At 41.4% G+C, this 23,055-nt stretch overlaps 1 protein-coding gene across 1 annotated transcript in view; it reads right to left on the bottom strand.

The window, feature by feature from the left end:
• Nucleotides 1–23,055, bottom strand: part of adgrl3.1 (adhesion G protein-coupled receptor L3.1) — an 87,046-nt gene that overhangs the window by 24,680 nt on the left and 39,311 nt on the right. Inside the window, exons 6-13 of the mRNA XM_085277009.1 lie at nt 17,372–17,785; nt 16,943–17,046; nt 16,022–16,207; nt 14,418–14,456; nt 7,460–7,643; nt 3,275–3,397; nt 2,904–3,109; nt 18–194 (exon numbers count right to left, since the gene is read on the bottom strand). Of these exons, the coding sequence (XP_085133135.1) occupies nt 18–194; nt 2,904–3,109; nt 3,275–3,397; nt 7,460–7,643; nt 14,418–14,456; nt 16,022–16,207; nt 16,943–17,046; nt 17,372–17,785 (1,433 nt within the window). The remainder of the gene's footprint in view (nt 1–17; nt 195–2,903; nt 3,110–3,274; nt 3,398–7,459; nt 7,644–14,417; nt 14,457–16,021; nt 16,208–16,942; nt 17,047–17,371; nt 17,786–23,055) is intronic.

Below are 23,055 nucleotides of genomic sequence, written 5' to 3' on the forward strand. Positions count from 1 at the left end.
CAGAGAAAAATGCCTACCTTGACCTCCACGTGGGCCATGAGCACTGCAAAGCTGGTAAGGTGGGTGCAGGAGCAGCTGGTGTGTGTACGATTGGTGGCCAGCAGACGACAGTCCTGCGTAGACCAGAATCCCGTCATGGTGCGCTTGGAGTAGCTCCAGAATGAACAGTTGGGATTGAAATTCTTTTCTGAATGCTGGAAGATGAGAGAGAGAGAAAGAGAGGCAGAGTGTGATTGAGAGAAACCCAGACAGACAGGAAGGAACTGAGAGACAAAAAAGCAGGAGGGTTGGGAGAACACGGGGATGCAGAATAGATACTCGGTCATGGGTAGGTGGGAGGCAGAAAGCATGGAGTGGTCGGTGAGCCAAAAAAAGTGAGAAACTGGTAGGAGGAATTGGTGGAAAAAGGATGTAGAGGAAGAAACACAGAGACAGAGTCAAATACACACAGCAACAAAACAACAAACAGAAGGGACTGAATGTGAGATTGCAGCAACAAATAAACATAGAGGCATGAGAGGAGGTGACAGAGCTGCGTCCATGCTTGTTGTGTGAGATTCTGGAGTGTAGGAGCTGTTTGTGTTGTGTAAACTGATGAAGCTGTGTGCGTTGGGTTGGTAAAGCTACTTTCAAAAAGAGCAAGAGAAACAGTGAGGATTTTTGTTTTTTACTGCCAACTAGCTGGATCACCAACTGGATAAGTATTTGCTTTTTGGATGCGAAACACAAAATAAAACCGTGTTACTGACCACCCTAATTCATACTTATGAAATTCTTATAAAGTTATGTGGAATTCAGTCTGCAGTAATTGCTAATGTTATGATTTGGTCATTTGGGGCAAGTCAACGCGAGTCGAGCCAAGTTAGTACACAAGTGATCAAAAATGGCTGCAAGACATTTTGATGTTTGAACATCATCCCGCAATGACACAGAAACAACGTTTTAATATTTGAGCCTTTCCAGGGTTTCTATACATCATGTTTTTGTCTGAATCAGGCCCCAGTTTCATGCCTTATGTCTTTTGCTCTGGTTACTACTACTATTACTGCTACTATATACTGTCATTAAATGCAGGAAGTTTGGACCCAAATGCATACTGCAGAGGTGAACTAGAGGTTAATATAAAACTAGCCTTTATTCAAACTATTTTAGTCATATAGTCAGGGCTGGATCAGCTAACCCTGAGTCACAGACCCAGGAACATGCAATATGCAATGATTTAATACGGAAGTCTGAAAACAACAAGTTTTCTTCAGTTCTTTTTAGACTTCCCTCACTTTCTGTGGAATTATGCACTAAACTAAACTAAAGTACCGAACTAGATCTCTTTTTGGCTTCATAAGTGCCATAACTCTTTGTTTTGTCTACAGATTCAACGAGGAGCTGGTACATTACTCTGAGATTTTGGTCCATGCTGACATCACAGCATCATCCAGTCGCTGCGGATTTGTCATCTGCACATCCATTATTCAAAGCTCTGAAAGGCGCTGGAGTAAAATCTGGTGATTGTGGATTGTCGTGTTCAAGAAATTAGTTTGAGGTGATTTGAGTTTTGTAACAAAGCGTGTTATCTTGCTGGAAGCAGTGATCAGAAGATGAGTACACTGTGGTCATGAAGGGATGGATGTAGTCAGCAACAATACTCAGTTAGGCTGTGGCATTTAAAATGATGCTCAACTGGAGCTAAGGGGGGCTAAAGTGTGCAAGAAATGATCCCCCACACAATTACATCACCGCTAGCCTGAACCGCTGATACAAGGCAGGATGCATTTTATGTTGCTTACACCAACCCATACTATCTAAATGTACTGGCAGAAATTGACATTTGGCAATATTTTCACAGTGTTCTCTTATCCAATTTTGCCTGAGCCTGTGTTTTTGTGTTCTCAGCTGACAGGTGTGGTGTTCTTCTGTTGCTGTAGCAGCAGGACATTTTCACCCAGAGAATTGCTGCTTACTGGATATTTTCTCCTTTTTGGACCTTTGTCTGTGAACTCTAGTGATGGCTATGTGGAGAAATCCCAGTAGATCAGCAGTTTCTGAAATTCTCAGAAGCCCGCCTGGCACCAACAGCCGTGCCACGTTCAACGTCTAAGTCACTTTTCTTCTGCTCCATTCTGATGTTCAGTTTGAACCGCAGCAGACCGGCTTGATCAAACCATGTAACCGGCTCATTAGATATTTGCGTTAATGAGCAGCTAGACAAGTGGTCCTGATAAAGCATCCAGGGAATATTTTTGATTCCTCTTTTAAAGCCTAACCTGCACATATCCATTTTATACTCTTGTTACCTGTACCTTTCAGCAAGTATGTTGTTGACCTCACCTACTTGCTGAGTGGCTGTTGTTCCTCATTGCTCATCTTTTCACTCTTCACTTTCCTCTTACCCCAACTGATAAAGGCAGACAGCCGCCCACCCTAAGTCTGGTTCTGTCGCAGGTTTCTTCCTGCTAAAAATATTTCTTTTTTTCCTCCCATATTGGAGAACTGCAGGGTCTCTCTGCAAATATTGTCAGTCTCGACCTTAAAATGACCTTTAAATGACGTATGATTTGGCATTACATGAATAAAGTAGAATTGACTGGAAATAAATCTTTTCTTTTTTTTTAATTGCTTAAGTCTGTAGGTTGAAGCAAACATTACTCAAATCGGAGTAAGTAGTCAATTTTCCGGTAAGTGTTTCCAGCTGTGGTCAGTCAGAATTTACAGCACCAGAACACTATACATGCGAAGCTTTGATGGCGTAAACTACATTTCTCATATTGTTTCCTATAAAGCAACACTTTTTGGCACAACAGTGGATTTCTATGGAACAGAGGAATTAAGATTTTAAACTTCTGGCTACAAACCTTCAATTTCTAGCTGCTTTTGGTCTTTTGTGAAATCTTTTTTTTTTAACTCACCTGTAGATGTTTGACAGTGAAGACCACAGGCTCTGACAGGTAAACCTTATTGCTGTCCTTGTTAATGGATGCGGTGATGACCGGGGAGTTGACGATAACAGAGTAATTAGGATAGATGGCATCGCTGCTCAGTCTGACGCTGGCGTTCTCCGTGGAGAGGTAGGAGCCCAAGTTCTTGTACATGACAAACACCATCCTGATCTCACCTGTACGAAAGGGACACGAATAGTGCACTCGATAATTGTTGTAAAGCAATGATGACAGAAATTTGACACTTCAAGTGGGTGAGAAAAGAAGATTGAGAGGCACAGAGAGACAGAGATCACAGTGAGAGTAAGTGCAAGGAGGAAAACATGCGATTTCTCTGCTACCATTTCTGCCATGCTGTTTCAGAGTGCTGGCTGACAGCTGGATGGAGTTTCCGTGTTGTTCCGACTGAGGGAATGTCAGGTCTGCGAGGTTCCCATCCGTGCTCAGCCTGGCTACTTCCAGCACTGAAATACGTACACACAAGCACACATGCACACAAAACACGCACGCCCTAATGGTAAGTTATAGCATAGCGCATTACATCAGATTTGTTTTGCAGACTCTTGTAATAACCATGTTTTCTCACTAAGTGCTTCACAGCACAGCACTGGCATGAGTCCCGAAACAGTTTCAAGCTTCTCCTAAACATATCAAAGTGAAATAATGTACATTTTTTCCCCTGCTAAAATAGGTAACAATGTCTCCAGGCAACTGCTCCAGCACTTTGAGGTAGATTATCCGGCCTCCTCTGTATTGTAGGAATTATTTCAGCGTCCAGGTTCGTTAGCACATTCCTGATTACAGCTGTGTAATGTATTAGATAAAGTTTCTAATTAAGAACTAATTATACCTTTGGTGTGTTGCTATCTTGTGTTTCTGAGCAAATTGGTGATTTAGACTGATGCTTTCATGGTAAAAGAAAAAAAAAAGTCCTACCTCTCTGATCAAATAAACAACACAAGGACATCTCTGATGGAGATGAAGGTAAAAATGGGAGGCAGGGTGGGATAAAAGGTGGAAAAGGCAGACAGACGAAGAGGTCGTGGAGGAGTGGTTTAGAGAGGTAAAAAAGAGGGTAATCAGAGGAGCCGAATGGATGAGATAAGCAGATACACTTAAAGGAGAGGACTGGAGTAGAAATAGAAAGAAGACTATGTTCTCTCTCAGGCATATGATAGATAAGGCTTTACAGACAAGAGATACTAACGTATAGAAACGAGCAAATGGAGGATGAGTGAGGAAGATGGACATGAGCATAGACGTGGGTATGCATAAAGAAAGAGGAACATTGGCTGAGACACCCCCCACCCCCACCACCACTTCCACATGAGCTACGTCGACCCACCCACACGCATGCATACACATGTACACACGCATCCACACCCACACACATCAGCGGGGTATCAAAACACGCTGAGTCTAATCTAATTAAAGCATCCTTGTCAAGACAATCCTCCTCCTAAGAAACACACTTGTTCATTATCGTTATCACACGCGCACGCTGTTACCGCTGCGTTATCCTTTCAAATCACTGTTTTGGTTCTAATAATAACACTATTTATTCATCTGCTCAATACAGTGGCTCATAGTCGCACGCACACAATCTAACACAATAATATCACTTACAGTAGCTGCTGTGGCTCCTTTAAAATGCGTCAAATAATTTATTCTTGTCACTCACTCTCATCTCAAAGACTTGAGAAAAGAAAAAAAAAGGAGGAGGGAGCTTAAAAAGTGCACGGGAGAGAGCGGAGGAGAAAAGACTCAGAGAGAGCAGTGAGGATGAAGGGAGAGAACGAGAGAAATGACAGGCTGGTTATGAATAAAGGGGAGAGATAATCATGGTGGATCTGCCCACTGGATTAGCTGCGAGGGAAGATTAACAACACAAAAAAAGCAGAAATTTTGCAGGAAAAAGATCACTTCCTGTTTTTTAAGTTCCTCGGAGAGGCAGTAGCCTACATCTCCACGACTGTTTACGTAATCACATTTATTTAGTGTGATCAGGAGAGAAAGGAAACACTGGAGGAGATGCAAGTTTGAAATTATGCAAGGTGAAACTGTGTAGGATGTCAGTTGTTGAAATGGACTGTTGTACTTAAACTTAAGCGAGAACATAAAGTCGTGTTGTGAGGAGTGACTTTGAGGAATCTTAACGGTCTTTGATTGGAAATGCAGTGATTTTATCATCATTATCTGTGACTGAAATAGCTGTAATTTCATTGCCTACTGATGTGAAAGTGAGCAAAAAGACCCCTCAGAGCATCATTTGACATTCCACCACCGCCGCCGCCCTCAAGCACGCGCTCATCCAGTCTTCCTTCTTATTTCGTTATCATCTTTATTTCTTCCTCCTCCATGGCTTTTTATCTCTGACTGAGTAACATACAGATTTGGTGAGTGTTGGTAATGGGGGAATGGTGCGGAGGAAATGTTAAAAAAAATGAAATTGGGTGGAGGGGCGGGGGAGTGTAAACAAGAGGATAACCAAGGGAAACATAACAGATTGCAACTCGCTGATCTGAGCAAAGATGAAACGATGCCTCTAAGTACATACTCCATGTAAAGAAATGAAAATCAAAAAAATTTTTTACTCTCCATTAAAACGCGCTTATTCCAAGGTTTGATAATGAGATAAGAGAAAAGAATATGAGAGAAAAAGAGAAGAGAAAGGGGGAAAGTGATGGACACAATGCTATAATAACTATCTGTGTTCTGTTTTTGTCAATTCTGTCTGCAAGTTCAGCAAAGAAAAATATATGGAAACCAATTCATCTCTGCATTGAAGTCAATATTTTTCAATGAGATTTTCACGTTGATGTCTTCACCATGACCTAAAGCTAGCATGCAAAGCTGTATGCATTCTGTTGTACATGATGCTCTGTATCAAAATATTTAGACATTCAAAAATATATTTAATCTCTTGCAAAGGAAATGCATACTAGGAGCTTTAGCAGCCCAACAGGTATAAGATTGTAGTGCCCTTTTGTGCACAGAATTGTAATTGCTTTGCTGGAATTAATAATATATGTGTACACAGTCTACTTACAGTATTAAGAGGATTAAGCACTATAACAGTGGGATCAGTGTAACAGGTTGTTATGCTTAGTCCAGTCACATAGTCACATATCAGTGATACCATTTTGAGTCTTCAAGGAGTCCCTCAACACTCAGTGTCCCAAAATTCTGACACAAAATTCAGTGTTGTTTAAGCACTTTTTTAGCATAATGGCTACTATCCTAGAAAAAGAAAGTGTGCTCTGTTGTTTACCCTTTTTATCACTTCAGAAAGCAGTACTTCAGAGTTCATATACTATGTGATATGTTTATGTTTAGCACATTTATTGACTGTAAAGCCTGCCATGTTTTTTTATTACGTGTTTTTTGTTTGTTTTCTGTGATCGGATATTTACAGAATAGAAACCTAATGTTATTAGATTAATATTTTTTTTCCTTTGACTGTATTAATTCACATCAACATTAACTTGTTCAAGTATTCATGCAATCTTTTGTCTCAAAACTCTAAGAAATAACACACATTTTGTTAACATCAGTCAGCCAAAACATCAAAACCTGGATGCAAACAGACAGGTGAAGTGAATAATCTGCCACCTTGTTAAAATACTACTCTGGCTATTCTCCTCTGGTATTAGCAAGGCATTTTTGCTCTAAGAACCTTGGGCCCTGATAATTAGATTTTATGATTTTTTATTTTCATACGTACAACTACTGTTACAAAGGAAATGTTCTGCAGTGGCCATGATACTCCATGATACACAGAAGGACAGTGCAACACAACAAATCACAAAAACTGCTCAGCAACAGAGCCGCAGTCATTGTCAAACATCCCAAATCACAATACAACAGCATCACAGCAATCCGCAGGGCCCAACGGATCTGCTGCGAACATCCCAGCAGATCCCAGCTGTATCCATGCCCCAAAGGGGCCGAACTGTTTTGGCAGTATAAGAGCAAACAAGGATGTGGTTTTTATGTCATAGCTGAACAGTATACGTTCATTAAGTGAAGGAAGATGCCATCTTTTGACATAATGTGAAGCTAGATACTAAGCTTTGCCTCTAATCTGTATTATGAAACATAGATCTCAGACATTGGGTTTGATAATGCCTGCTGTCAATGTTGCCTCTTACTATGATATTACATCATGTTCTTAGATCTTCAGCAGACTGAGCTCTTTCATGTTATTATAAGTTCTGCAAGAGGAAAAAACAAAAAAGAAGAAAAAACAGTGAAATCTAACAATTTCTTTCTAAAAAAAAAAAAAAAACAAGTTATTTCTTCTAAATACTTTGTATTTAGGTAAAGACGATGAGCAAATACTTTTGTTCCAGTCAAATCCTGCTTTGACCTTGTCCAAGCACCAAAACCTAAGACTTGACTGGCTCCCTCAACTCTTATGACCCAGTGTAAGAGTTGGAGGTCTGACTACAGGCTATCTCAATCGTCAGCGCTCACAAGGTCCAACTGAGTTTAGAGGACAGGAAGGATCCTAACAATGTACTCACGGATGTAGTCATTAGTCTCCTGCACAGTGTCAGTCTTCAGGAGGTTGTCAGCCAACATAAAAGCCCCGGTCTCCACGGTGTCGAGGAGCAGGGTAGCCGAATGAAGCTGCTCACTGGTGGGCAGTTCTCGCCACGCTTTCTCAGCTCGTGGATGCAACAAATTATTCACGGTCTCCACCATGGCCTGGGGCAGCAGCAGAGACACAGAGGTCACAAAGAGGAAATGAACATATTTACCACTTATTTATTAAAGGAATGCAAATCCACTCGTAGTGCAAATAACACTGCTACACACCAACTACTGAAGTCAGCTGAATGCATCAGCGAGAATGCAGTTGATTTTCATTTATCATGTTAATAAATCATGATAATCAAGACCAAAAAACTGTTAGCAATGCAAATGTGGCATTCCCATGCAGACACAACAAAGACAAAAACAGTTATTAAATCTAAAGTACATCTTCAAAGTTGAACTCTACACTTTTTAATGTTTATTACACCCTTTTCTTCTCTTTGTGTGAGGATGCTGTGATAGAAAAGCCATCACAGATGTTATGAAAATCAAGCTAAGCTAATTAGCTGATTGCAATCACCATGTGTCGACACCCCCAAACCGGGTTCAGTTTCTTTCTCCCTTTCTGCATTTTCTTTTTTTCACCCAAAGTCTTATCTTCAAGTTTGAAAACTTGTGCTTGAGGGTCTGAGAAGAAATTAGAGTTTTATCAGATAATGCCTGCTGGGTCATATCCAGCTGTGCAGAACGGGTTTGAATCCAAAAATATGACCAAATTAAACGGAAAAGTGTTGGCTCACATAGATGAAATGTTCCCCATAAAACAATGCTTATTTTGTCTCCAGCTCATACTTTTTTTTTGTTATGCTTTTAAGAGTTCACCTCCTTATTTTCAGACATGAACGCCACACATACAGCGCAGACACGCACACACATCTTAGAAGACTCTGGGAGAGATAAAGAAACAAAAGAGAAAAGAGAGCTGGAGCAGAGGTGGATAGGAAGGGGAGGGCCATGTGAGAGTGATAAAACAGTCCAGTGAGTCCATGGTGACAGGCCTCCACTGGGAACAAGAGAGGTGGAAAAGCGACTACGGGTACTATCAAACACACACACCTCACACTCCGGTCTGTCTCTTTATTTTCTCTTTCGCTCGCTCTGTAAACCAGCCTTTCTGCAAAGAAACCCCTCGCTCTGCCTTCACTCTTTCAATGCTCCTCTCTCTTGAGAAGCGTGGATGGCAAAGTGGGAAAAGTAACACAGGTGCGATTATACAAGCTAAGGGGGACTTCAGCGGGGAATTGCAAGGGCAGGGAGGAAGAGTGAAAGACATCAGTTTATTGGCATTCACACATCCAGCGTTTGACTTCCTTTTTGTCCCTTTCACTCAGGGTTAAGGAGAAGTGAGGGAGCAGGAAGGAGGAGAGGAGACAGAAGCAGTAAACGATGTGTTTTGTGTGCGCGGTGGATAAGTAAAGCCTAAAGAAACAGTGGAGATGATGACTCATGCGAGTGTTGATGGCATGCGCTACAAAACACTTGCCTTTTTGAATATAAACTAATCCTACTTGTTGTTTCTTTATCCACGTGTAGTTACAGTATATCTCACGCAAGAAAAACTGGTGCTTAGCCAACAAACTAATATGATAATATTATGTCCTCTTTTAGCACTAGCAGTTAATTAGCTGGGATGCATATTGAATGAGTTTGGGAGGGCTACATGTAAACAAGAACTAATTAATCCACTGCTTCGGCAAACAACCAGAATAAGCAGGAGAGGATATGCAGCACACACGCAAAACATACAAACCAGTATCCAAAAGAAAAAAAGTTGGTTCACTGTGTAAAACGCAAATAAAAACAGAATGTAATAATTTGCAGATCACTTCAAATCTGTATTTAATTTAAAGTAACACAAAGAGAACATGTTAAATATTGGAGCTGAAAACGTTTCATGATGTTCTTTTTAAAAAAATAAATACTCATTTTGAATGTCAACAACTAGTAAAAAAAAAAATGGACGAGAGCAAAAGAAGACAGGAAATGTGAAACATCTTGCAGCTGACAGGATGTATTAAGACTTTTTTTTTTTTAAGGGAAGGCCAATTCAGCAAAACAAAAACTTGAAAAATACAACAAAGGAGGATCTGAATCATGAGGTAGCAGAAATAATTTATCAAGCAAGACAGGCAAACGTTTTATTTTCAAAGCAGGTACTGCTTTTGTCATTTCCCAAATGTTTACAGTGTTAAGAACAAGCGATTTAACAATGCTAAATTGGTGACATCAAATAAAAATTGAACCTATATATAACAAAAACTAAATACATTTTTTAGACTCAACCATTGTCACGCTGTCTTGCAAATCGTTTGATTCACATTGTGCACGTCATCTGTGTAAACCAGCAAATGTATTTCTATATCCACTCATTGATACTTTGACAAGAAACTACAAGCTTCAGTTCCTTTCAAAGAGAAATTTCTTAGTTATTTTGCCCATTAATTCCCATTAGTTATGAAATCCACATTTAAGACATTAAAGTATTAAAATCTGGTACCAACCAGATGGGGAAAAACACCAGCAGTCAACTAAATGATTATGATGCTGATTATAATCAAGCTAATACCGAGACGATTAACTCGTTGTCAGCAAGTAGTTCAATAATCAATGAATCATTCGAGCCATTTTTTGAAGCAAAACATTATTTGGTTTCAGCTTTATAGTTTTTCACACTTGTACACTTTTCTAACATTTTAAAATGTTATTAGTTTGTTAATTAAATGATTAATCTTAAAATTGTTGGATACTTGCAAATATCGACAGATAGACCCTTCAAACATCTCTCAGTGATTAGACTCTTCCTTTTTGGAGAGCATATCTAAAACAGCAGTGACAAAAATGTTAAAAATGCATGTGCATTGTGCAAACAAAAATCAGAAGCACTTCTATCTTACACTAAGCATTGTGGTCATAGCTAAAGCAGGAAGTTTTCTTTCCCGAGTGTATTCTTCCCGCTCCATCTGACTTCTTTTTAGGGATACTGCCATGATCTGCAACAAACTACCTTAGCATATCCATAGAAACGATATTTGAAATTTCATGCATCAATCCATCCATTTTCTTATTTAACCTCCTGAGACCCGAACTCTTTCATGGCATGCATTTTCAATTTCTCTTTGCTATTTGGGCTGATTGGGACCTGATGAATGTAAAAACAAAGAATTACCAGATTTTTTTTTTTTTAACCTGATTTTGTCTCTGAGAAAAATGAGATCCACATATGAGGACATTCGTTTTATATTTTGATAGAACAGTGCCAGCATAATGTCCTCGTAAGTGGACATCAGGCCCTTGCAGAGCAAAATGTAGTATTTTGGTCTAGACAATCCAAAATGTGATGTCCACATATGTGGACGCCAGGTCCTAGGAGGTTAATAACTTTGTTAGTTATTTCTGTGATTGATTTTATACTTTGCTATTTACTTTTGCCTATTTGTATTATTTTCTATCGCATCTGTTGTTGGGTAAGAGTCGGGGTACACCCGGAACAGGCAGGGCGAGCACAGAGGAGTCAGTCACACTCACATTCACACATTCACACCGATTTAGAATCACAGATTAACCTTAGGATATCATTGGACTGTGGACGAAAGCCAGAATAGCTGGAGAGAACCCATGGAGGCACAGGTGAAAACATACCGTCCCCACAGAAAGGCCCCAGCTTGGATTTAAACCCATTACATTCTTGCTGTGAGGTGACAGTGCTAACCACCACACTGCTGTGCTGCCCCGGCAGCAAAACCATGCAATGAAGTTTGTTTACAATCAGAATTTTATGTGATCTGTGCTTTATGAGAAAAGGATTTTTAACTTCTTCAGCTGCCTTATTGTCGCATCGAGTGTGGGAACGTGTATGTGCATATCTCATAAATATATGGTGTAGAAACATATTAAAAGGGACTGAGATACATGCTGCATGTAACGTATGTGTTCTCATGGCTGTGTGTTCAGTTGAGTGTGTGCACAAGTAGCTAAGAGAAGACTTGTAGTGCATCATTCTGCTCCACTTGCTGTACAGTAGCCGAACAGGCAAAGAGAGATGCTCAGTGGAGAGGATGTCCTGTAGACATGGCAGATATGAATGCAATGGCGCAGCTTTTCATTCATTCACGCGACTGGTGCTTCTCCCAACCGCTCACTTTGATGTGTTTCAGATAACCCCATTTTTCTACTCTCATTAAACTTTCCATTGCTTTTTATTGAACTTTTGATTATCGTGCATTTTCAATTTCATATAATTTTTTTTTCAATGAAATTTAATTTAATTCGCTGGCACCGAGATTATATCTGAAGAGGAGAAAGATAGGTAAGGAGAAGAAGGGGTATGATTTCCTTGAGGTCCAGACATCTCAGCATCAGAAAGTCAGAGATAGAATATATGCTTGGGTGCGCGCGTGTGCGTGCGTGTGCGCGCCTGTAAGCTCTGGTGACATTTCTATCCGCACAAGTATAAGGACTTGAGGGCTAAAATAGAGACAGGTTTTTTTAGGGGTCTTCAAAGAGGGGAGAGACTCTGCAGAGACAGATAAGAGTGTCATTCGTTTGTGTGTGTATGAGTGAATGTGTGCGTGTGTGAGGCCACGTATTTGCAGGGTAGGCGAGTGCATGCGTGCACACATATACACAGCACGCATGCACGTACTCACATGCACACACCAGTAAATGGGGCAGAAGCGAAATGCTTTGAAGCGTTGGGGTAATCCAGCGTAAACAGCAGCAGCAAGACAGACTAGAGCTGGGTTGGTCTCCTACTCCGAGCTACACAAGGGGATCGCGAGCACACGCTCGAGCGCGTGCACGTGGATGTACAGTATGTGCACACTCATGCACGGTAACTTGTAACCTGAAAGAGTTAGGACGTCTTGAAGCACGGAAAGATGTGAGACTAGAGAAAAGAATGGAATTTTTCTTTTTCCCCTTTTACTCGCTTGGATGAGCTCTGAGAAGGTGCATGTTTTGAAAATGTTTTCATCAGAGAAGCAGGCTTATCTGTCAGTTGTTGTTTGAGTTTGTCTTCCCTGACAGGATGAGTTTGCAGCTAAATCAGGCTTTAAATTCACAGCATGCCATGTTCTGACCTGCCATCCATAAATGGAGGGCAAATTAGACATTGTCATTGAGCATCGCTGTCTTCTCACTGCCCCCTTCATTGTTTGGGGTTTGTTTTTTTTTCTCTTTTCCTCACATTGCTGTTTCTGTAACTCTTCTCTTTTTCTGTTTAATTTCTGGTCCCTCCTTCCCTGTTTCTCATTTCCCTTCTACCTTACAGACTCTACCCCCCTCCATCAATCCACCCTAAAGCATCAAAGCCTCTCCACACCACCAACTTCATCATGAATAAATTGCCAATTTAGTATACATGAAACGAGTCCCCAGTTCCCCAAACGAAGTGAGAGAGGAGGAGAGATGGAGTGTGAGAGTGAGAGCGGAGGAGAAAGAGCGACAGAGAGAGAAAGAAAAGGAGAGAGAGAATTCAATTATTTTTTGTCTCTATTAAGAACCCAAACCTCCTGCCCACTCTCCTCACTTGGCAATTAGTGCTGTAGATAATTAACGAGAAGAGGGCAGCACCACACCACATCCCTAATCACGCGCATTTCTATCTGGCAGAGTAAGGGACTGTTGGTATAATTTTGTTTCACATTACTAAGGCTAATTATATAATCGATCACTCCCAGCCCCCTGCAGAACCCAAAGTGTGTGGTGGTTTTGATTTTAACCTGTAACAAGTTGTCTAAATGGTGCCGCTCTCTGAAACATGGCACTTGCATTGGATTAAGGAGACACATCAAAAAGTCTGACGGTTGTGATGTGACAGCACAAGATCATTGTTGAAAATATATTTATATATTGCGTGTGTGTGCGTGCGTGTGTGAGTTGTGTGTGTCAGCTTGCATATAGTCCTAAACCATGTTCTGTGATGTGACATTGCTGACTGGTGCTGACGTTAAGACTTTTCAGGGGGAGAGTGGGAAAAAAGCCTGCATCAGGAGAAAAAGAGCTACCCCATCACTGGTGTGTGTGTGTGTGTGTGTGTGTGTGTGTGTGTGTGTGTGTGTGTGTGTGTGTGTGTGTGTGTGTGTTTGTCAGGGGTGCCGACAGAGAAAACGAGACTGCAGTCTATCTAGTCTACAGCTCATTGATGAGGAAGGTGGGGTCCTTTTGATGTTCTGAAAAGTGATTTTAGCTGACCAGAAACATGCCTAAATGATGGTAGATTGTTTTGTTAGCGGTGTCGGCCCATGGCGTCAACACATACAAACATCAATACAAGCAGACCAGCAATGAAAACATGAAATGAATACTGAGCCACAAACATAAAGCCTCTATTATTTCTAAGGCAGCGAGGCCGTGATCAACAAATATGCAACAGCATATCCATCATACTCAGTTCTTTCTTTCTGATGCACCAACACAGAGGGCATTTCATTGAATGGAGATGGATAGCGAGTCGTTTGGTTTCAGGCGGGCCTGTTTACAATTCTGCAGACAGAACTGCGAAATAGATGAGCTATTATTGATATTGATCATGGCCTCTTATCAGTACTATCGATTCTGACTGCAAGAAAAAAAAATTAAAGCTGAAAACAAAAGAATGTCAGCAAACCCTTTGAGGAGACTAAAACTTTACCGGGAGACACAAGTGGGTAGTCCCCCCTGTTAAAATGGCCGCCCTCTTCAAAGGGTTGGGTTGCAAACCACTGGACAAATGCTGCAGCGTAGAATTCGAATTCTACACTGCAGCATTGTAATGTGTGATCACATGTACACACGCAAACACAAAAGCTTGCTTGCTAGATTACATGCTGAGCGTTAAAAAGAAAAGAAAAACACGTGGGACTGTGGTGTGGCAAAGTAATCAACCATACCGGGAAACGGAAATACCTGTGCGAAAAACCTGCAGGACCTTTCTCTCTTCTGAAGCTGCAAATTCAAACAATTCAGCTGTTAGCGATATAACACCTCTCAATCATACACACGCGCAGACACACAAAGACAGTTACACCCACTTCATTACTACTGCATGAAAAAGGCTTTGATGGTTAAAATATATTGTTATTCTCCTCATTCGCCTCCTTTTGTCATTCCTTATACTCTAATTGCCTTTCATGCTTTTTCCCCTCTATTCTTCTTCTCCTCTTTTCTTCCAGATTGGCTTAATAATTTCCTCTGTTCCTCCATTTCCCCCCCCACTCATTCTGTGCATCTACTGTCAAGTGAATTGATGGCATTAATTACTGTGCCACTCGTGCGTCATTGGTCATATTTGATTTCCAAACAAATATTTGCATAATATGCTAGCGTATTACTCAGTTAGATTTATATGTAATTGGTCCATTATTGAAATCAGGAGGAACACTTTTCCTTTTCAATGGAGGGCTTTTTTCCTCTCTACATATCTAACAGTTAACAGGCCATTTGGTCAACAGCAAAACACAGATTAATTGATTCCACTTACACTTGCTGCAGTATGTATCGACTTCCCACATGTTAATGAATTACTTAGAGGAAGGAGAAGAGATTTAAAGTGTGTGATAGTGAGACAATAAGAGGTAAATGGGGAAAAGCGGAAGACAACACCGACAGAGGGACTCGGATGCTAAAGCTAAATAAAAAAGGCAGTGGCTGCCAAAGCGGTGGCAGCAGCTGTCAGTCCGGTGGCTAAACCCCGCCTATCACCGTTGACCTCAGCAGAGACAATCAAGAAACAGTCCAGCATCCACTCAATCAGTCAATTAGCCAGCCAAGCCAGCCAGTCAACCATTCCCCCGTGATTTAACACACTTTAATTGAATGCCTACATGCCTGCATGGCGCAGAACTAAATTTATCTACAGCCATAACAAAACAGATCCTTTGCATACTTGGAATCGAGTTTCCATTAACGTAATCCCAAAGTGAGCGCTCGAGCCTAATTGTCAACAACGTCTTCGGAGTTATAGCTCAAAGCCTGAAGTTCATTAGAACAACGAGCTACGGCGTAAAACATGTCCGTATGTTTTAATGAGAATAACTCCTCGTGGCCTGAGATGGACTTTTATTAAATTTGGGTCTTGCTCTGAAAAGAGTTCAGGAACTATGCCAAAGACTAAAAGCAGTTATCTATCAGCCATAATGTCGAGAAAAACTTGTTACAAAGAGCCACACACAGAAGAAGATAAAATACTGTCTAAAAGCAGCTATTTATCATTTTGAAATCTACAGCTTTATGTATGGCTCTTCATCAAACTCTGCACGGAGAGACTTTCCTAACCCCTGAGAATGAGCGTAAGGCAAAAATACTAACAACTGTTGCTTTTCATCTTACTGTTAACATCAAAGACTCCCTCTATCTGCTCCCCTCTCTCTGTCTCCCTCGCTCTCAATTCTCTTTCTCTTAATTTACTTGCCTTTAAACTGCAAAACCCCTCTATCCTAACGCTTGCAAGAAAACGTCGATTTTACTCACTCACTCGCCCTACATTTACCTCTTATTTCTCAAGACAGTACCTTGGTGAGGCTGCGGGCAGCACTGTCCTTGCCCCCAGGGGTGAGATTTCTGAGTTGGACGTCCAGCAGTTCGACTAGTTGGACCATGGCCCGCACTGTAGATGGCACATCGCCAGGATGCAGAAGTCCTTTGGTCTGCTCTGCCAGTTCCCTGGCTACAATTGCTGCCGTCTCGCCCGACCGAAGCTGCATGTCAGAGTGGATGACAGGGTATGGGAAAGTCACAATGTGCAAGAAGAGATGGATGGCAGTAAAGAAAAAAAAACAAATAAAACAAAAAGGTGAGAAGTAAAGGGAAAGTTTGAGAAAGTAGAAAAAGTTTGTGAGGGCATTACAAGTACACAGTGAGACAGAGGAAAAGGCAACAACGGATGGAGAAGTAACAGGAGGGGGGAGGACGGATCGGCAGGGAAGAGATGTATGTGCAAAAGAGTGGAAGTTGAAAAAGACACAAGGAATAGAAAAAATAATACATTTGCAATATACTAAGCATATACTAAGCTAAGCATTATGTTATAGAGAGAACTCCTGTTTTAGCACCTCAGATTTTCTCTGTTTTGTCATAAAAAATGGGGCAGCAAAAGTATAAGTAAGTACCAAACGCATTTTCCATAAAAAAACGATGCACTGTATGTAAATAAGCCTATCATGAGGTCTGCTACCCTTTTAAGATAAGAGCCCACTGTGAATTAGGGATGCTATTGAACATTTCCTCTTTCCTACAGCTATGGCATATCCCTCAAATCTCTAACACGAGTTAGGGTTAACAAATGAGGATGGATACATGGCCTAAATCTTTCCCTGTGACCAGTGCCCCTTCATGCGTGAGAAAAATTGCTCCAGAACTATGTTCATCATGCGCTAAGCTTAAACTGGGGCTTGATAGGAGCCACGAGGTCTGGGGGTAGCTTTCAGACTTACTTTCTGCATGATGTGGTTGACCCAAGGTGACGTGCAATTGCTGAGGTCAGGGCCTTGGGTATCCCAGTGGCCCAAATGAGCTACGCACATGTATGTAGCCACGCCTGCAAGATAAGCAAAGGGGAGATAATATGACAGCGCTGACATTCACAAGGAGAAAGGAAGACTCTTGAGCTCCTTAGGGTTCGCTAAGCATTTTGTGTTTGCCTGTGTGTGTGTAATTGGTGAATCATTACTGATGTGTGTATTAACTGACCCAAACACGAATATTTGTCCTGACAAAGTGTTGTGTATGTGTGTGAGTGTTATATCATTTTTCCAATAATTACTTGGTAGGAGAAAAAACAAAAAAAAGTAATATATAGATTATCACACACACTGTTACCATGTATAACTGTTTATGCGATAGAAACTATTTGGCCTCCTTACCCAGTGTCCCTACAGGGCACGGCTGTTTGGCCGTCTGGCCCTGCTGTGTGCGAGGCCACGATATGTCGGCTGTCACTACTGGATTACAGAAGTCTTGAGGAGGGAGGATTGGGGGCTGTGGGGGTGCTGGAGGGACTTGCACTGGAGGGGATCGACCCCCAACTTTCTGATTGGTGTCAGGAATCTGATTGCTGTCAGACGATGAACCTCCAGGAGGAACCAGAATGGGCTGGCGGACAGTGGTGGTTGTTCGATACCGCTGACCAGGGGATGTAGTCAGTAGAGGCCTTGGAGTGGTGTAGGAGGGGGGAGACCGTGTGGTGGTGGCGGCACGGCTGGTAGATGAAGAGGAACCTCCCCCACCAATTGGTCCCCCTCCTCGGTTTGGGGGGATTATGGGAGGTGGGCGAAAGTCTAGGAGAGAGGAGACTGGTTAAATTCACAAAAACACACAAAGCATGAGTTCTTCAACGAAAAGCCAGAAGGAAAAATATGTGCTGTGCACATTTGTGGATCCCCACAGTATTAGATTACAGGTGGTTTTGTGAGCCCTGGAGGCTAGGGCTTACGCCTTCAAGGTTCATCCATGGGATAAAAAACATAAGATGTACAGTGTTAAAAGACCCATCCGCATTAGCACCAAATGATTCGAGCAATCAAATAAGCATAAATAATGTAGCAACGGACACAAACACATTGCAGGGATTTGTTTACACGGTGCCAAATAGCTTTGACAGGGAGTAGCTCATGTTTCTGATGACTTCCCAATGTTAGTGTTTCATCCTTGTCAGTGCGGTCATGCGCCAGATCTTTGTGGGGTTGTTTCCTACTATCGAGTCCTATTTATTACCATCAATTGCAGGACATGTTTCTAAACAGTTCAGCCAACAACACTTATAACAGAACAAACTTGAACGTGTGTGGCAAAGTTGGGTTTGTGAAAAAGTTTCAGTGTATAAACTGCAACTCTCCAGCTCAAAGCAAGACCAGTGATTGGTTTTTCCCTGCATCTGTGTTTCCTTTGGGGAAACTAATGGTTCTTGCTGCTTAACCTGGCAGAAAAAACATTCTTTCAGTGGCATGCATGATTCATAGCACTATGACATCACAAGAGGTAGGAAGGCCACTTAAATGCATACGGCACACTCTTCTATTGTCAATATTTAATTGTAAAGAGGTTCAATTATTCACATTGACCCTGTTTAGGGGACAGAAATAAAGAATGAATGAATGAGATGATGGGAAGCGTACAGTATGTTGGTGAAGTGTCTGTGCCATTGTGGATGCAGAGGCTGTACCAGTCTGTCTCACTCTCTTTGCAAGATCAGTCTTGCACGATTAAAAAACGATATGAAGAAATGAACAATTTTTAAATTTGATTTACAGTTAAATACCGTACACTGGAGGAGACTAGTCTCTAAAGCTTAATTGTTACTTGCCTTTTACAAAAGCACAGATTAGTCTCATCCGCCGCACATTTACTATACAGCTGAGCATATTTGTATATGTAAAATATACACAAGAGCACTTTTTAGAAGATTGTAATTACAGACATCTGTCTATTAAGTTTACATATTCCACATTATGTGAGTTGCCTTGTCTCCAAACTACACTGTAATAATTTAATAATATTGCACTTTTGCACCTGGTATTTTTAGATTCAGCTACAACTTAGTTACTAAACAAAAATCAATAGAAGATTCTAAAAATGTGTTCTGGCTTCACCCTGCTATTCAAATCCCACAGTGTGTGACACGCAAACACACACAGCACAGATCACAAGGCAACTCAAATATGAACTCTTCAATTTCACGTTATGCTACTTTCTTCCACACAAATATGTATTTTCTAATAGTCAGCTTGTAGACTTTTTTTTTTTTAACACACAAAGCAATGATAACCAAAAAGCTGTTTAGAGAAGACTGAGCTGCACGTGCCTTCAAACATTTCGTATTTCTGATTTCTGGTTAACAGGGTTCTTTAAAAATTTTCCGTTTAAAAAATAATAACAATAAGCTTAAAAACTGCCTTCGTGCTAAAATGATTGATTTCAAAATTTTCAGGAGACTTGTGTTTCTCATTGGTTTGCCTTAGGTCATAATACGTATTACACGGTGGTCACTGACACTGTAGGGTTGCAGATGTTTCACTGAAGACGTGCAAGTCTGACATGAGCCTAAATATAACTCCACACGTGTGTGTGTGTGGCAGCTGTTTAGCTCTTACTGATTTTAATTTCATATTAATTTTCCACTGATTTGAATTAGACAGTGAACCTACGCGATAGACGTAATAACAAGTGAAACAACCCATTAAGTTATAAATGGACTGTGGAAAAAATTAGCTTTACTTTTTGCATTGTTTTAATAAATGTTGTCTATTTTAATTTGTTCCTTGTTTTTGGGTAGGGGGGTTTGTTGGGTAGATGTGAGTGGAGAATAAAGTGCGAGTGTGTGGGTTGTTGTTGAATGGAGTGGGTGTTTACATTGTTTCCTGTGAACTAAAGTTGTCCCTTCCTGTGGATTTTTTTTCTTTCTCACTTTAATTAAAAGACACCGGGCTGTGCTTCTCTCCATCATTCTGTCTTCCTCCCTTTCTGTCTGTCTGCTTGACTGACAGCCATCTTACATCCCGCTCCTCCTGTACGTTCTGTTCTGTTCCTTCACAACTCAATGGAGTGTTTCCGTACCTAAACTGTGCTGCTCCCCGTTCCTGAATCACTGCCGCCCTGCCTCATGCATTCTCCACGGAACATTGCCATCAATCATGCGTGGCGGCAGTGGCCTAGGGACTAGCTGTCAATCTGCGTGTGTTTGTATGAGTGTGTGTACTTATGAAGCAGAGACAGAGTATGTGTGTGTGCCTATCTGGACTCAAACGGGAAGCTCCATTAGGGCCTCTGCCACAACAATAGAAGAGTAATGGTGTGTGTGCATGTGTGCATGTGTGCGTGTGCGTGACTGAGGTTGATGTCTGCTGTCATTCCAGTACAGGGCAGCAAACACACTGGCTGGCAGCTCCGGGTGAGGTAACACAAAAGTCTGCAAGCATCATAGGTAAGGGGCCACAGCACATCGCTCTCTATCTCTCTTCCTTCCTTCCTTTCTTCCTTCCTTCCTTCCTCAGCTGTTCTTTTAACATTTTTCACCCGATCTTATCTCTCACTCATAACTTTCTTCCACTATCTGAGACATCTTGTAGCCTTTCTCAGCACTACTTTAAATGTGCACTGCACTATGTTTTCTTATTTTTTTAGTTTTCTCCTCCTTTTCCTTGTTGTTTTGCAGCATTTTGGCTAAAAACGACATTCTAATGCTATGAATTCATCACCGCCATCACTCAGGATGCTGTGTAAGAGACCGTAGGGAACTATAGGAGCATGACATAACAGGTCCATGAAACATTTATGAAGAAAGAAGGCTAGAGGTTGCAGTTGTGGGGACTGACATATCTCCCCGCATCGAAACAGAGGGAACCTTGAGGAAATGTGCCGTGACAACTTCATGATGTCAGCTAACCTAAACACTATGCTCTTTGCCAAAACTGGTGCCACAAAAACACGCTGACAAATTTAGTACAAGCTCGTCACTTAAGGATTTTGCACGTATCTAAGCCTTGCACATGCTTGTGGGTGACATATTTTAACACATATATATTTTTAGGGCAAACCTGAGTCACTACCTTACCTGCCTTTGCTTACCAGGAGATGAAAAATGGCCATTGTGCAAAAGAAACAAGATTTTCTTCAGCGTCTTAAACTGACCAATTTGCTGAAGCCTGGTCTGCAATCGCTCCTTTTTTAAATTGAATTAACTTTCTATTTAATCAGTCATTCAAATAATACATATTTGTGCAACAATGCGATTACAGTTGCACTGATGAATAAGATCAAATAATTGCCGAGCTCTAATCTCATTCAATTCTACTGTGCAAACTCCATCTGATGAGGAAGCTCGCGTAATATAACTGAAAGCAACAGATCAGTTACTAATGGACCCAGTGGGCTCGTAGTTGTGCTCTCTGTTGCTTCCTCGGACAAGAATAAACACTTAATCTCAGAAGTGCCTGAAATGCATCTACACTTTCATGTCAATTGCCAAACTCCATCTGAAGAACATTTGGTATTCTATTCTATTCTATTCTACTCTATTTGTTTTTCTGACCTGTAGCAAGCCCAGGGGAAGGTGAGACAGAGACAATGGCAGGGTGGCAGTAAACTTGTTCCTGAAGTTGTCATCTGTCACCACACTGGAGGGGCCACAGAGATGCTGTCAGTCAGCCTGGGATGCTAGCACATGATCATCTGACATGCAGACAGGCACTGTGTTTGTGTTTGCGAGTGTGTTTGTGTGTGCCGTGATGTTTTTCTGTGTGGGTAAGACTGCCTGTCGCTGCCTCTGCTCTGTTGCAGAGAATGCTCTTGTTGACTTCTCACTTGGTAAACAGAGGGATCGTAAATCCACAACACAAAAGGTAGAAGGCAGGGAGGAGAGAGGAGAGGGAAAACGAACTTCCCCTGGCAAGTTTCCCACACTGTCAGAAAAAAAATGGCAGACAGGCGGCAAGAAGGAGAGGCAGAGTGAAACGGAAGCAAAGAGGGACTTGAATTAAGGGAGAAGTTTTGCAGAACTTGAATGAAGTGTCTATTACATTATCGAGAATGTGAGACGATTTAGTGAAAATCTACTGCATCCGTGCCCTCACACATGCAAACACTATTCTGAGCAGTGGGGAAGGATGAATCTAGAGGGGTAAAGGCAAAATGAATCTGACTGGGGGCCCAAACGCTTTCTAGGTTTGATGGTAGCACACGCGCTAAATGGAACTGCATACAACGATAACATGCCACCCCTATGGCTGAAGAGCACACACACACATAAAACCAGAGCTTGTGGCGAGTGGCTCAAGTCTGCTGATAAGACAGAATGGAGCACTTCAAAGTAGCGATACTTTCAAGATTAAAAACGAAAAAAACCACACATACACAAAAACAACCCCCACTAATAGAGCTTCACTCAAAATGGCTGCCAGGGACCCGCACCACGATCTACAGCTAATGCTTCACATGCAGACACATCCCTGCTCAGCCCTGTTGGCTTTCCAGTTGCATAATCATGCCATCCCTCTGCTGAGCTCTAAGGCACCTGCAGCAAGTTTTCCAATTACATGCTTCTTTCTTAATCAGAGGAAGCTCCCTTGTTCAAAGCAAAAAGCTAACGGGACAGACCAAATTGTCTTTTTTAACTCTTTTTTTTAAGTTTTAAAATATAAAGATTCATCAGCACATTCCTTTAGAGCCTCAATTGCTCCTTTTCCAGGCAGGCTATAAACTTATGTCAGTTATATGAGCACTGCGATGAAAATTTATCTATAAGGCATCTAGTAAAATACAATGAATATATTTGAATGGGAGTTGTTTGCTTTGCCCCATATCTTTCAAAATTAAGGGCAACCCTGGTTGGCTTGCAAAGGTGAACCCAGGCACAGTTCAACTGGGCATGTTGGGTATGAAATGCATGTAGCGTGATCGCTATCCAAGCCCAAACATGGATCTACAATGCTTCCTCGATATGGCTGTATTGTTGTTAACTACAAATATGAGCACAAAAAGCACATAAGGTCGTGAAACTTGTACTCTAAAAGCGTATTTTTTTTCAGCCCTGCATTTGTGTTTGTGAAAGAGA

Source organism: Mchenga conophoros, linkage group LG6 (genome assembly GCF_057382185.1).
Source record: "Mchenga conophoros isolate Kocher_MC1m ecotype Shallow Benthic linkage group LG6, M_conophoros_male_GT1.1, whole genome shotgun sequence".
Taxonomy (NCBI): Eukaryota; Metazoa; Chordata; class Actinopteri; order Cichliformes; family Cichlidae; genus Mchenga; species Mchenga conophoros.